The sequence below is a fragment of the Perca fluviatilis genome, chromosome 7 (assembly GCF_010015445.1).
Source record: "Perca fluviatilis chromosome 7, GENO_Pfluv_1.0, whole genome shotgun sequence".
Taxonomy (NCBI): Eukaryota; Metazoa; Chordata; class Actinopteri; order Perciformes; family Percidae; genus Perca; species Perca fluviatilis.
The window spans coordinates 16,236,703-16,253,067 of NC_053118.1; the positions used below are offsets into that span (position 1 = coordinate 16,236,703).

General features: G+C 38.5%; 1 protein-coding gene across 1 annotated transcript in view; it reads right to left on the minus strand.

Moving 5' to 3' along the window:
- Window positions 1-16,365, minus strand: part of cdkal1 (CDK5 regulatory subunit associated protein 1-like 1) — a 292,200-nt gene that overhangs the window by 55,371 nt on the left and 220,464 nt on the right. Inside the window, exon 12 of the mRNA XM_039805926.1 lies at window positions 12,656-12,718. Within this exon, the coding sequence (XP_039661860.1) occupies window positions 12,656-12,718 (63 nt within the window). The remainder of the gene's footprint in view (window positions 1-12,655; window positions 12,719-16,365) is intronic.

A 16,365-nucleotide genomic window follows, 5' to 3' on the forward strand; every position in this document is an offset into this window, starting at 1 on the left:
AGACAAAGTTTGAAGTCCATCGGATGAAATCTCTAGGAGGAGTTCGTTAAAGTATAGCACCTTGACTTTTAGGCCTACTTCCTGTTGCCACTAGGGGGCGCTATGACTTTAAGTAAATATCGGCCCTTATTTGTCCTCAGGGTTGGACTCTTATGAATCCTGAAAAGTTTCGAGGTAATCGGACACGCATACTCCGACTTACACCCACTTCGCTGTTTTGCGGCGTAAACGCACAAAATGGCCGCCCATTAGAATAATAATAGAAGAAAGAAAGAAAGAAAGAATAATTCCTTCAGTTTCAATAGGGCCCTGCGCTGTCGTGTCGGGCCCTAAATATGTAATAAAGGGAAAAACTGGGTAACACCTGGGGAATATGCAGCTTTAAAGACATACTTCCAATGTGTTAAGTAATGTGTTTAAAAAAAACAGGCACACAAAATAATAAAAGATTTGTTATTTTAAGCTCCTTCAGACAAGTGGACAACCTGTAAACTTACATCGCTCAAGATAAAAGCTGTGCAACTTCCAAGTAAAATCAATAAGTAAACACAAGACTTCAAATGGTGTTAACATGGTAATTTACAATGGAAGATAAGCTCGCCACATCTTGTTAAATGAGAAGCTAAAGTAGCTAACAAAGGAACTGATGTAGTTAGCATTTATCAAGGCAAAGTGAATTAATCCTACAGAGATTGGCTGAGTAAGTCCTCTGTCTGGACAAAGTGTGTGCAACTGTATGATACGCTGAGATTTAAATGGGATGGGTGAATGCAATCTTCCAATCTTAAAGCACACATAACATTCACACACTAAATAACTCTTTTCTGCACCTATAGATCTCACCCTCTTTCCATCATGTTTGGATTGAAAATGGGATGAAAACAAAATCCCTAAACAGCATGGGAGCGAGGAAGGAAAGCAGAAGGAAAGAAAGAAAAGTCCAAACATAGTTTGAGCCTGTAGCCTGAAACCATGCATGTGAATTTCCATATAGATTGTAGTGGGTTCTGTTGAATCAGGCTTCTAATATTTCTAATGACAGGCTATGTTAAGCAATCAGGCACAGACAGACAATTGCTAGGGCTGATAAACCTGCATACATGCATATGTAAACACACATACATTCCAACATCGTGAGGTTTAATGGTAGTCAAAACATTGAAACAACTAACACAGTCATGGCAAACATATGCATACGGTTCTTGCACAGGCACCTACAAAAAGACAGTACACTCATTCTGTTTAATCAGCTGTGATGGTGAACTCCATCTGCTAGAGAATGGCCTTCCCTGGCCAAACAGGGACTAGCAGGAATTGTATTCTAAAGCAATAATCAGTGTTAATAAGGTTGTGCAAGTAGGTCTAAGTTCAACTTGGCACAGGTATTCGTTCACAGGCCCAACAGAAACAAACAACCCCTTTTCCATCAATTCAATTAATTTATTACCATAAAAATGTCCATTACATACATTAGCAAAGGACAGAGAAGGCTCTAATAACTGACTCACCAGCTTTCTGTAAATGTTAAGAAGCAGTGAAGTGAGAAAAACACCAAACAAGTCTCCAACTACTGATAAATGCTAGTCAGCTAGATACAAACAAAGCTAGGATTTTTAGGTTGTTCGTGAAAAGTTCTTCACACTAAAATATCATAACAATAGAGAAATGGCTAAATCTCTTCAGTTATATAGTTGAACATTGTCTGATGTTGGATATATCAAAAGAGCCTTTTTGGTCATTCAAAGAAAAGTAATTGCAGCCATTTTCACACCTTAGTCATTACCAGTTGTTTCCAACTCCTCTTATTAGCATGAGATGACATATTGACTGTATTGACGCATTCACACTCCTGTCTAGGAAACCATTTAGCAACACAGACCCTAATACTCTTCCCTCATTCATTTCTCTGTCCCTTTCTCTCTGCCTCCCCACACACACTCCCGCCAACCATCCCTCCATTCAGATGTCAGTCACAAAGCATGCTGTTAAAAAGAGGTTGCTGCACACCCATGGTTCCTTTGGCCCACTTGTGTGTGTGTGTGTGTGTGTGTGTGTGTGTGTACGAGTGTGTGTGAGCTTGAGTCTGTATTAATGTGTGTAAATAACACACAGGCTGATGCCTTTGGCCCAACAAATGGAAGCAATCAACAAGCCATTACAGCACACACAGTGTCACTTTGAGTGTGAGTGAAAGACCAGATTTTTTTGAGATTGTATTATAAAAAGGAGATCAATATTTGAACCAACCAAGCAGACTGCGACATATGGATTTCTTAAATTCTATTTTTCCGACCCATCTCCATTTCCCAATTAAAGTCAGTTTTTTTAGGTGAACTTATAAATCTTTTCTTCGGCTAGCAAAGAAGACATATAACAACAATTTCCTTTTTGGCTTCACAACCTTGGGACTATGAAAGGCAGATAAAAAGATTTGGTTGAGTGCTACCTAATGTTTTCAGCAGCAACCTCCATTACTGTGACTAGATTAAATGGCTGTTTTCATGTCAGTGTAAAGTGACACTCCAGTTTCCACTAGTTAGAAAACACACCAAGACACACAATTTAGAAATTAAAGAATGAACCACCACATACAATAATACATAAGATTTTCATAATACATACAGATTGTCTTCCAGACTGTGGAACCATTGGCGAACATGTCTGTATGTAAGACAATGAACATTGTGGAAGGCTTTGTATTTTGGGATTTTTTTTTTCTCTTTATGTTTTACTCTGTGTGTTTCTTATTGTGATATGGATCCCCCTAAGTCTGAAATAAAGAATAAAGTCATATTAAAGATAGAAGGGCCTACGGGAGTGTCTGCCTGTGATTTTATTTAGCGCTGCGACCGTCGTCTCCAACCATAACCATTGCCTAATCCTAGTGCCTTCCAGGCAGCGCTGTTGTGGTGCGAAGCGTCTGCACTCAAGATTGTCGGTAAACTTTTTTTTTTTTCTTTTTACTTTGAAAAATTGTCAAGTTTCCAATTGACTGAATATATGTTATTGTTACATTATGTTGTTAATAAATGTTTTAAATTTGACAATGTAATGTGGTACATTGCGAACAAAGGTCAGATATATTACATACAAGTCTAGTCTAAAAATGGCATAGCAACCTGTGCTTAAAAAAAATAAAAAATAAAAAATAAAAAAAGAGTAAAAATCGAAAATGTTATCAAATCAAGGATTTTGAGAATCGTGACATCCCTCTTAATAAAACACAGAAACATAAAACAACGCACAGCTCAGTAAAAGGATGTTACAGGTTGCCATGTTTGGCAGAGGTGTATACTGTTTGTGTGTACTGTACTGTATGTCTCTAACAAATACAGCATGCAGCTACAATGTGGTGTTGAATACATTATAAAAAAAATAAGGAACCTGGGAATATTTCAAAGGCAAATGTTTGTTTGGCACCAAATGGACTAAGTAATTATGGAGGCTCACGTGTATTTGTACTTTTGTGTGACCATACGTGTGTATGTGTTGTGCAAGTGTTGTGTAACCTTGACAGATACATGGTTATAGTGCTCTACTGTACAGTAGCAGAAGAAAATCATGTCTTTGGCAAGCAGCACTGAAATGTGGGTGGAATTTCAGTGTGCACGCATGCACACACGCACACACACACACCTTATTGCATTTGTTCCATATCAGTTGCCTTTGATCAAACAAGAGGTGCAATATTACCCTGCACACTAAGAAATATGTACAGTATCTATACAAAGGAATTTCTCAGATGTAAAAAGCAATTTCTTTTGTCTATCAACTTTGTCATAGAAAGATCCTCTAAATACTCATTGGACAGGCATCAGGCTACAGACCTGCTTTTAATCAAAATACTGGAGAAAAAAATGCCTACAGATGCCAGAAAAGTGAACATTTGGTCTAATTCTGTAACTAACAGAAGAAAAGTATAAAACTAGCAACGAAACATATTATTACAACAGCTCATGTTAAAGGAATACGCCACCGTTTTTTGAAAAAGGGTTATTCACCGTCTCCCCTAGATGTAGATAGCTCACTTTTACTCACGAAATGCTAACCGGCAACAAAGGATTCCATTCACTACGCTAAGATAAGCTAGCGGAGGTGCTGCCGGACAAAGGCAATGCATGCACTGAGACAAAAATACATTTGCCCACCTATCTACATCTAGGGGAGACGGTGAATAACCCTATTTCAAAAAAACGGTGGCGTATTCCTTTAAGTGCTTAAGAGTCAAAACTGATGGCCTTTATTTCCCATGTACTGGCAAAAAAAACACCAGAATGCTGGAATGTTTCAGTCTTGAGCAAGCGCCTGTCCATTTTTCAACAATCCATGTCTTTTTTTTTAGAGATTTTATTTAGATTTCCAAACCTAAATTTCCTAATACATTTCCCACATCAACAAAAGACCCACAATCCTAACGACAACCACCACAAAGCAAAACAAGATGGCAAAACCAAACATACCATGACAACACACATTTACCCCACATATAAAACAAACAAGCTCAACCTCAATATCTTCATATCTAGTCAACTTCCGTTCATTTGATCTTTAAAACAGCTATTGTTTATTTCCTTTTTAAACTAGAAGGGCACTTGAAGAGCGCAGGCCTCTGCCAAGGCAAGACCTTTTTCACAATGTTAATGCAGTGTGAATTCTTCCATTCAGGAAAAAAAATTTCGAATTATTTTTGACACTGCATGAATGCAGCACAAACACCCTATCTTGCAATGTTAACAAATATACAAAAAGAAAAATTATTTGCGTATCTGCCCGTGATTCATATCCATTCCTTGGCCCATGCTACACCCCTTCACCAAGTTTTATTAAATTCGGGCCAATATTTCTTCTGTAATCCTGCTGACGGACAAACAATCAAACAGATCCGAAAACATAACCTCCTTGACGGAGATAATAGTGATTTTGTCGTAGTACTGTAGGAGAGTATGTGGATTTCCAGTGTTTGGATTTGGATTAGACGTCTGAGCTGCATATATTTAAGAAATGCATTAGTCAGACCAATTTGTTTTGCAGATCAGTCCAATGACTAAATGTGTTTAAATTCAATAAATTATTAACAGTTTCTATTCCTCCATGTAAACAAGCTAAATGGTCCTTTTTGAGGAACTATCCAAGGACTGTTCCCATTGTTTCTGGAATTGATATTGGCTCACTCAAAACACTCTTTTCCATGTTGCAGCTGAGGTTTTTAAAGTTGACATCATTTCTGTTTTTATCCCTTGAAAATATCCTGTATATGAACTGTATAAGACTTGTGCATTGGACCATTGCCCTTTCATTGTGTTTCTATATGGTGTAGGTAAAATGCTGAGTGGCAAGATGATATCATTCTAGATCTGACAAATTAAATCCCCCTCCAACTAAGGAAGATGAAAAAACTCTTATTTCTATGATTTTTTTCCTCCACATAAAGTCTGTTAAATAGAAGATGCCCTTTTTTAAAAAATATTTGAGGTGAGGTAATTGGCACTGTAGAAAATAGAAATGAGAACTTTGGAAGCCATGTCATTTTAACAGATTGATTCTTCTTGTAAAATTAATGGGATGATTAATCCATTTAACTAAGTCAGATTTCATATTATTGAGTAACACAATTTAATATGTTATATATATATACAGTACAGGCCAAAAGTTTGGACACACCTTCTCATTCAATGTGTTTCTTTTTTTCATGACTATTTACATTGTAGATTCTCACTGAAGGCATCAAAACTATGAATGAACACATATGGAATTATATACTTAACAAAAAAGTGTGAACTGAAAACATGTCTTATAGTTTAGATTCCTCAAAGTAGCCACCCTTTGCTTTTTTTTGATAACTCTGCAAACCCTTGGTGTTCTCTCAATGAGCTTCATGAGGTAGTCACCTGAAATGGTTTTCACTTCACAGGTGTGCTTTGTCAGGGTTAATTAGTGGAATGTTTTCCCTTATTAATAAAAAAGCAAAGGGTGGCTACTTTGAAGAATCTAAAATATAAGACATGTTTTCAGTTATTTCCCACTTTTTTGTTAAGTACATAATTCCATATGTGTTTCATAGTTTTGATGCCTTCAGTGAGAATCTACAATGTAAATAGTCATGAAAATAAAAAGGAAATGCATTGAATGAGAAGGTGTGTCCAAACTTTTGGCCTGTACTCTATATATATATATATATATATATATATATATATATATATATATATATATATATGATACACTTTTTCCAGAATGTATTATAAATGAACATCCCCAAAAAAATTTTCATGTATTGCTTAGAGATGGCACAGTAGTGGCTGTTATCAGCATACAAATAACATAACATAATCAACTGTCTTTGTATAGAAGCAACACAAAGCCTCACTTTACATAACTCAAGACTTTTCCAGACTTTATAAGAGCCATACTGAACCTAGAGACAGACAGAGCAAAAAGAATGGCTTTTACAGAATAGACAGACGGGTGAAAAGACAAGTTAAGAGAGCGTGGCAAGAAAATAAATCACCATAACCAATATTTCTGTCTCCTTTTACCCCCCCCTCCTTCCTCTCCCTGCTTCTCTTGCCCTAAATAGTCAGTTAATTAACAGAAGAGGAGAAAAAGTGTGGCAAGCAAATGTCAAGTTCGACAAAGATGGAGGTTAGCTTTTCACAACAATGCAAAACAAGCAGCTTAAAAAAAAACTCCTTCTACAAAATAAAAGTAATTAAAATTGCCGAAAGGGAAAAAGCTGAATACTAATTGTTCAGTTTAGCACCATGCGAAAAAAAATTGGTAGACTAATTAACTTTTTTTTCTTCTTTTTCTTCAAATGATAAATAATTAAGTCAACTTCTATGAGGCAAACTGGGATTTTAGAATAACATAAAGGGAAAGGTTTGAGTGTAATTAAGTGTTTTATTTTCAGCAAATCCTGTCTCTCTCTTGTTAGTCTTTCATTATCAGCATTTCATTTAACTACATCCTACTCTATTTCAAACTTGCAGTTTTCTATATCTCTTTCTCTCAGTGTGTGTTTTGTGTGGCTGGGCAGGTGCAACGGGCCATGTTGACAGCTTGTCCCTTCTCTCTTGCCGCAAGGGAAACTGTCACCCCTGTCATTCAGGGCTATGAACACAGCATGGAGAATGTATGTATGTGTCTGTGTGTGTTCTCAGGAGACTATGACAGTGTGTGGTGAGAGGAGAGAGGTGAGAGGAGAGAGGGGAGAGGGGCTTTATCAGCTCTGCCAGAAAAAACTGAATGCATGGACACTCACACACACGTTTAGTTTGCTGAGAATGACTAAAGCATGATGGGAGTTTCACAACCTCAACCTGGAAGGGCAAAGCCCTGAGGGTGCAAAACTTTAGACCAGATCACACGGTGATGCAGCAAAGGGAGAGAAGTCTGTGTGTGTGTGTGTGTGTGTGTGTGTGTGTAGTGTGTTCATACAATCTTTCTAACTAAGCGTGCACACATTTGCACAGGGGAATAAACTGTGGTTACTCGCATAAATAATAGAAAGACAAGCACGCCACTAGCACTGTGTATCTCACTCCTCTAATTGGATCTCATTGATGAATAAAAAACATATTTACTTGTAATGTGAATACAGAGAACAGGCACAGCAAAGGCCTATAGGTCAGACGAACAACCAACCAAGCTAGCTTGCTAGTGCTAGCTCTGTGTACTGACGTACATGCTGAGGAACCACGGCACCAGTACCCAGAGGTCTGCGTTTACCAGCCAGAATAAAAATCACCTGGATGACTCGTGTCAGAAGGGTTAAAAAATCAGCGACTTTCCCTCTTTATCGTTTAGCTTAGAGCAGCACAATTGAAACCAAAAAACCAAGATGGTAACAGCAAAAATACCAACTCCTGGCTTCAAAACGGCAGTCCACAATCCAATGCGTGACGTCACCGGTGCTACGTCGTAGCAGTTGGGTTGTCGAGGTTAAAACACTATATGCAGCAGCTGTGAATCAAATAAACGTATTATAAATAATGTTATGTCATTTTTTTACTCTTACACTGAACGTTTGCTGCTTCAATCGAGATGAGTATTGAAAAGTATTTTCCATGACTGAAAAAGGCACGTGTTGAGGATGAGGACCAGCCAGAACTGTAGGTATCAGCCTGAAACAGAGCTGAACAGTCTCTGAACTTGACTGTTATGAAAATAAGTATCTCCCCCCCACCACAAATTGCTTTCTAATCTGTGGGAAACACTGTGATTCAAGTACAATTTTAGACATCTTGTTACTGGTTACCAATACATTACATGCTTATGCTTTCTTACTCAGAAACTCATATGAACAGAAATAATGCACTAAATTGGTACAAATACTTTAGACTGTCTTGGGAATAAAATAGGTTGTAGACCTGTACATACTATACCAGACTTGTTTTAAAAGTGAGGCACCATTACTCATGTAAGACCCAGGCAGCAAAAAACAAGCAAGGACTTGTATTCCAAAACAAAACACAAGACTTCAACATGGCTCAGTGGGTTACACAGTCACGGCCTTAGAGAGAGTGTGTGTGTGTGTGTGTGTGTGTGTGTGTGTGTGTGTGTCCGGTGCTGGGCATTGGCCCTAGACAAAGTGCTCTGCCAGCTTTCTGCCCACTGGTCTTTTCATTGCTGATGGATGGGCATGGTTCAGCACCATCTGGCTATAGGATATTTCACATTAATCATCACACATGCACACATATGCGCGCGCACACACACACACACACACACACACACACACACACACACACACACACACACACACACACACACACACACACACACACACACACACCAGATGAGTACTATTGTCTAAATGTAAATTAACACACAAGAACACAATACAGTACCTCAGACATATTTATAGTTACAAATATGTTTAATATACAGAGGCAAAGTGAATGAAAAGAAGACAGAGAAAGAAAGAAAAAAAAATTAAAAAGAAAAACAAAGGAAGAAAAAGAAGAATATTTAATGTAATTGAGTGCCCATTTTCATTTGTGTTTCAGCTGGCCATTTTCCACATTTGTGATTCGGAACTATAGCCACGGGAGATTAAGAAACAAGCATGGTACAAAAAAAACAATTAGTTCATTTAAAAACATTGTTTCATTTGGTTGGTAGCCTGGAGCTATGGAACAATAAAGCCTCACTAACCCACCACCACCACCCTGACTCAGTCTTTATTAATGACCTTTATAAACATACTGTAGGAGGATGTGTATTAACAATAATGGCTCCCTTCCCCTCTAAATCTGTGTGCTCTCTCCCCCTCTCTCTCTCTCTAACACACACACACACACACACACACACACACACACACACACACACACACACACACACACACACACACACACACACACACACACACACACACACACGTTAGTAAACACATAATAGCCTTACATAGCCTATAAGCTGAATGGCTAGACACCCAAGGGAATTTAATGTAAAATAAGGGACATTATCAGACTTCATTTATTTCTATCTAACGGCTATATGGGCTTAATAAAAGCTGATTTGCCTCAACATTTCCACAGTATATGGACATGGGCAAGGACAGGCAGAAATGTGGTTGATCTGGGAGGAAGCATGCTTGACATTAGATCCATTATCATTAAATCATATCTCACGGCTATCTGGGTTTGTGATGCACAGGGATTTATTTCCACATTTACATGTTTTTACAACTATGAAAAAGGAATGTATGAGGTTTATCAGATACCATATAATAGGACAAGATTACTTTTGACATATTTTATCCACAAAATATAGTGAAATAGGCAAGGTTATCAGCAAGTTAGTTAAAAATGTACTCTGCTAAAAACATTTGATGTTATATAAAAAAATTTAGTAAAAAAAGTAAAAAATGTGGCCTATCAGAGCAGAGTAATCATTTGTTTAGCATTAGCATGTGTATTATCTCTTTAATTAGTTAATTAATTATATATATATAGTTGTTAAAGGTATAATATGTCACTTTTGTCAGTTTGTGTTTGTAAACAGCACTGAAAGTTGGCCCTTCCTCAGAGAGCAGCAGTGGACGAGCGAGCTGGACAGTGAATGACGAGTTAAATTAGTGTATGAATTGTTTTTTAAAGATTAGTTTTTGGCCGTTTTAGGCCTTTATATGTATGTAGGACAGCTGAAGACATGAAGGGGAGAGAGAGGGGGAACGACATGCAGCAAAGGGCCGCAGGTCGGCGATGAACCTGCGGCCGCTGAATCGACAGGGGCTTCGTCCCTTACTCCTCATTTCCACCAGATGCGTGACGGCTGCGGACCGGCTCCGCTGCGTGTCTGCTGCGTGCTCCGCCGTCCGTCAATACCCACCAGGTCTGGATTTGTTGCGGCACGGCTGCGGCCATGACTGACAGCTGTAGTCACGAGGACCCACAAGTTCTCACGAATTCACGTAGAATAGAACCACAAAACCAACGACAGTTTCCATCCAGAGGAGTAGAGGGGAACCAACTCTGTGCTGTGTTTTCAAGGTGTAGTGCATATGGAAATGGAAATATGATCCGCCGTGAGCACGGTATGTTTTATTTCGAAAATGAACCGGATGTTTTATTTTGCATCTGTGCTCAACTTCCTGTCCCGCACTATCTGTGTGTGCTGAATTTCTGCGGAGCTCTCCGGCGTCCGGCAAAATTAGAAGCTCTGCGTATCTGCTGCGGAGGGCTGCGGACCGCCGGACGCAGTCGGAACGCAGCCGTTATGCAGCCGGTGGAAATACACACATTGACTTTAATGGAAACCTAATGACTCCGCCGCCGTTTCGGAGCCGTTCCACAGCCGTTATGCATCTGGTGGAAATCCACGGTTAGGATCTCAAGCTGCACACTGGCTCAGATACACGATACAGTGCCTTTAAAGTGGTACTTTACACAACATCTGTCTTTTGAGAATGAAACACTTATCCTTCCGTCTGCTCTGTATTTTCACAAAAAAAATGACAAAATGTATACAACTTACATACAGATGGACATTTAACAAAGTGGATTTTGGAGTAATTAAAGAAACAGACTTTTTGAGTACCATAGGGCTGGGCGATAAAACGATCTCGAAATGGGATTGCGATAACATTCAGGTTGATAGCGATGATACGCTTTGGACATATTTACCCGATAACACAACTGCCAGAGTCTGCCTTTTCAGCTTGGATGCCGGACACGCCCACTTCCAATAGTGAGTGTTTGAGTTGCTGGTGTTTTGTCGAATAGTTTTTCCCTCCTCTTAAAATGCGTAGCGCCCCCATCCATAGTTATGGTTAGAGATAAGGGTTGGTTCAGTTTTAGGTGGGGGGGGGGGCTGTCTTCAACAGCAAAAGCTGAGCTGAGGGCAACTAAAGCGATGGTGGACATGAGTGCGAACTGCCGTTATCCTCTCAAGCTTAAAACATTGTTGATAGAAAGGGTTACACGACTTCAGTTGTGTGGAAATGGTTCCGATTTCACAAAAGTAACCGGTGTGCAAAATATGTCGGCGGTTGTTGCCAACCAGGACGGGAAACGTAACAAATCTTTTCCATCACCTGAACAGGTATTGTCTTGTCCCATCGACCAGTTATATTTGTCGGATGCAGACGCTTAGCAAAGCAGGCTGAGTACAGTACACTTTCTTACAGTTGGTTTATCAATTCCTCTGGAAATTGTACTAGAGGATAAAGCATGTTCACAAATACTAATTATCTGATATAGATGCAAACGTGTTAATGAATTTTATAGATAGTCTCGGCTAACTTTGCTTAATTCACATTTCCTGTTTGTGAGCTTATGCACTCACTTATATATGTGTGTGTGTTTCAGTGTGTGGGAGGCAAAGATCCATGCCTGTCACAGTGAAATCGTGATCTCTCTCATATCCTTTTAATTAGTGCATAACATAACAGCAGCACCACAGGCACAAGCTCCTCTAGAGGTAAAAACTCTGCAAAAAAACTTGGCCAAGCTTAAGCTTTGCTAAATAACAAAGTGTAACAACTGCAAGGAAGGCTTCAATCACCAACAAGTTCACTGCATTCACTCGGCAGTAGCGGGCTGCTGCCTTCCTTGTACATTATGTTGCTTTATTTCGTGTAATGATACGCAAGTAATCACTACTGTTCACACTGCAATTGAGACATTGGGCAAAAATATCTGATTGACCATTGCTATTTACATGATTACAGCAAACTAAAACTAAGTGAGACATATATTTGGCAGGATGTAGCAATACACAAGGACCCATGATGGTCTAATATATCAAAATAAAATGTTTCTTTGTCAGGCAGAATAATGTGGTGACAGCTTTTGTCACTTTCAGAAGGACATATTTATTTAAGAACTGAGCGCACACACACACACTCCACACAATGTAATCAGGAACAAACACACAGCTGTCCTCATCTACTAGATTGCTGACAAGAGGTGTCCATCTTGAGGAGACAACAAACTCATCATAGGTATAAAGACAATATGATGATGGTCACCTACAACTACTTTTGATGTCAAGTGAAGGCTTCTGGTCTAGAGGTAAATTAAGCTGAATACTCAGTGCTCTCCCCGTTAATAGGCAGATGCAACAAAAAAGACCAGCATATTTTAAGGGCAAAACTGAAACAAGCAGATACAGAAGTGTAAAGTGATCCAGCAACAAACACTGAAAGATGTCTTACCTTATGGTCGTAGGGGTTGTAAGAGTGGAAGAGTTGTGACAGCTCTTTAGTCCTCTGCTTCTTCTGCAATAAAAAGACAATACAGGGAATATAAAGTTTAAAAAGCCACTCGTATAATGTATAACACAGCTAAAAAAAAAGCTGGAGGTTGAGTATTACTTCATTTAGATTCCATTGTAGATAGTATATATAGTTAGATGAAAACCCATTAATCTAGATAGGTGGTGACTCCTGTGTCCAAACTACTCAGCCTTTGTCCCTTCTATGACAATTTGAGTGTGACTTCCTCTAAATTTTCTTGGTTTCTTGCTTGATTTCATTTGATGTAGTATTGTCATTGGACTTGTAAAGCACATTTTTTACAATGTAAAAATAAAGTTGACTTTAATTCTTCTTTATTTGGTATCAAAGAATAAAAAACATAATTAAAAACATTCCCTGAAACTCCCTGAATTAATCATATAATGTTAGCATTCCCCTTAGTATGTGTACACTGTCCTCTTGTAGGCAATTGTGTTAATGTATTGTATAGGAGGCAAATGAATCATCTGTCGGTAGCACTGAACGGGATTTATATACTTTATATATCTTATTTTTTATACACATACTTATGGTCTAAAATGAAACAATTTATATTTAACACAATATTTCCTCATCCATTGTCTTGCATATATAAATAATAAAATGACATTTGGTATAAATATGGACAAAGAGTGCAATTTCACTCATGTTAACTTATTGGGTCACTAAACTATATATATATATATATATATATAACACCTACAGTAATTCATTAACTCCATAAAATAGAGAATGGACAGAGGGGAGAAATGCATTTGCCCACCAGCGGTGGCAGAAAATATTACTCATTTTATTCTGTATCAAGTCTGGCCTTAACCTTGCATGTCCTTAATGTGTAATGAGATGCACAAGCGTGAGACATGACTGTTTGATGTGTGGCAGTTGTTAAAGCAATCAGTTACATGAGGCCGATGCAGTTACAAAGAGCGCTAATTAGCCTGCTGATTAGGCCATGTCTGGCTAAGGGGGAAAGGATATATGTATATGCTACTGTAGCTAAAGGGAGTATGCAATGATTGCTATGCTCTCTCCCATTCCCTCCCTGTCTTTTCAGTGTATGTAAAGAGCTGGATTCAATGTCCTTAAGCCACATCTGTACATATAGAGCAGACAACCTACAAGTAGGCATCATTATGGTGCAACAGTCAAATGCAGCTTGAGGATGTGGGGAAGAGGAGGATGGATGCAGAGAAGGAAGACAAATCTAACTAGAAAATGCATTTCCTGCGGAAAATGCGTGGGAATGCTGAATAGCTGAACTGCTAAAGCTAACTGGTTGAATAGCTGAAATCTGTAAGAAGAAGTTGAAATAGTGAGAATAGTTGAAAAAGTGGAAATCGTTAAAAAGTTGGCTTTAAAAGCTGAAAAATGACAAAATATGTAGAACATTGTGAAGTCTTTAGCTGAAGCTGAAGAATAGTTGAAAAAGTGGAAATTGGTTCAATAAGTTAAAGAAAGTAAGAGAGGGAGGGAGGAGGGATGGAGAAAGAAGGAGAGAGAGAAAAAGAGAAAGAGACAGGGAGAGGGAGGGAGAAGGCGGGATGAGAGAAGGAGAGAGAGAGAAAAGAGAGAGACAGGGAGAGAGGGAGGGAGAAGGCGGATGAGAGAGAAGGAGAGAGAGAAAAGAGAGAGAGACAGAGAGAGATGGAGGAAAGGAGGGATGAGAGAGGACAGAGAGAGGGAGGGAGAAGGAGGGATGGGAGAGGACAGAAGAGAGAAAAGAGAGAGAAACAGGGAGAGAGAGAAAGAAAAGAGAAACAGAGAGAGAGGGAGGGAGAAGGCTAGGATGGAGAAAGGAAAGAGAGAGAGAGAGAGAGGGAGGGATGGGAGAGGACAGAGAGAGAGGAGAAGGAGGGATGGAGAGAGAAAAGAGAGAGAAAAGAGAGGAGAGGGGAGAGAGAGCAGAGAGAAGTGGAAGACATTAGATAGAGTCCTGAGAGAAATAAATAATGAAAATATCTTAATAATGTAAAATAAGAAAGAAATGGTATTAAATAATGGAAGCCAAAGAATGTGGACAATGAGCAGATTTTCCCAATTTTAACAGACAGACAGAAGTGGAAAAATGATATAGACTGATGATCATAGTTAGTCTAGTTAGTTGACTCCTACAGCAAGCCTGGAGTAATCAGTAGACTGTCTGTGAAAGTGTTGTCATGGTTACTAAGGGCCTGGGCAATGTTTATAAACATCTCTTTGATCTGATACATAGCACCTGCTCTTAATATGTCTCCTGTAGTACACCCAGCACTTCAGACACTGAGAGCAGAAGAAATATTTTCATTATTATCAGATATATACTGCATAGAACAAAAAGCATCAATCTAGCTGAGATGAGATGTGAAATATATTAGGTGAAAAGAATGGGGCTGAACAAGAAAGAAAGAGGAAAGAGAGAGGGAGAGAAAGAGAGAAGAAAGGAGAGCAGAAGAGAAGAGATGAGAAGAGAGAAGAGTGTGGTGTGTACGAGTGTGGGTGTGTGTGTGGGAGTGTGTTTGTGTGTGGTGGGAGTGTGTGTGTTTTGAGTAGTGTGTGTGTGTTGTGGTGTGTTTGGTGTGTGTGTTTGATGTGTTGTTTTGTGTGTGTGTTTTTGTGTGTGTGTGTGTGTGTTTATGTGTTGTTTGTGTGTTGTGTGTGTGTATATGTGTGTGTGTTTTGTATTGTGTGTTTAAAATAAATAATATGAATTTAAAGCTAAACTATGAATAGCTTAAACGTAAAAATAAGTTTAAGTAGAGAGTAGTTGAAAAGCAAATAACACCTTAGCCAGGGACCAATACGAATCCACAATGATTTGAACCCGGCCCCCACACCTTAGCATGTCCATAACCACTGCACCATCTTCAGAACAGACAAAATTGTTCCTTTAGTATTTATAAAGTCCCTTTGATCATTAATCGCCACACCTAATGAGTGAGAGACAGTGTGAGAAACCTTCAAACAAGCCTTAATAAATCCACAACAGTTAATGCTATCGAAACAGACTTGACGTTAGGACAACGCTTTGTGAACGACGGTATAAATTTATATGGATAAGCATAAAACATGTCAGCAATTTAAAAGTGTTCGTTCTGCTCTTCTGAAAATATGGACTTTATCATTGCTGGATTGAGAGAAATTTTTTTTCTCATTTTGAAGTCAAAGTATGAGGCATATATCACAAAACCGAGCAATTTTCTGAAACTAGACAAAAATACCTACGTTTTGATGTATAAATTGTGTATACAAGTAGATATTGTATGAGAGCAGTTTACAGACAAGAACTAAGATAATTTTTTTGAAGCTTCACCCTCTAGCTGTGATGTCATCCACTCTAGCAAATGCAATACACACCCTGTTTAATCGATAAAAAATCCTAAAAAGATTACTAAACTTAAACAGGTTTTTCACAAAAACTGTAAAAGATATCAAACTGAAAAGTAGACCCCGGATAGCTGAATATTTTGTGAACATTTTAAAGTTTGTTTGGCGTCTGTAGGTGAAAGTATGAAGGAGTTGAAACTTTTGGGAGCAGAAGAAGATTTTAAGGGTAGAAGCCTGCTCTATTCACTTCAATTAAAAAAGTGTTAAAAGCTTAAAATTTTAAAAAGTATAAATAGTAGAAAAAAGTTGAAGAAGTCCCATCATTA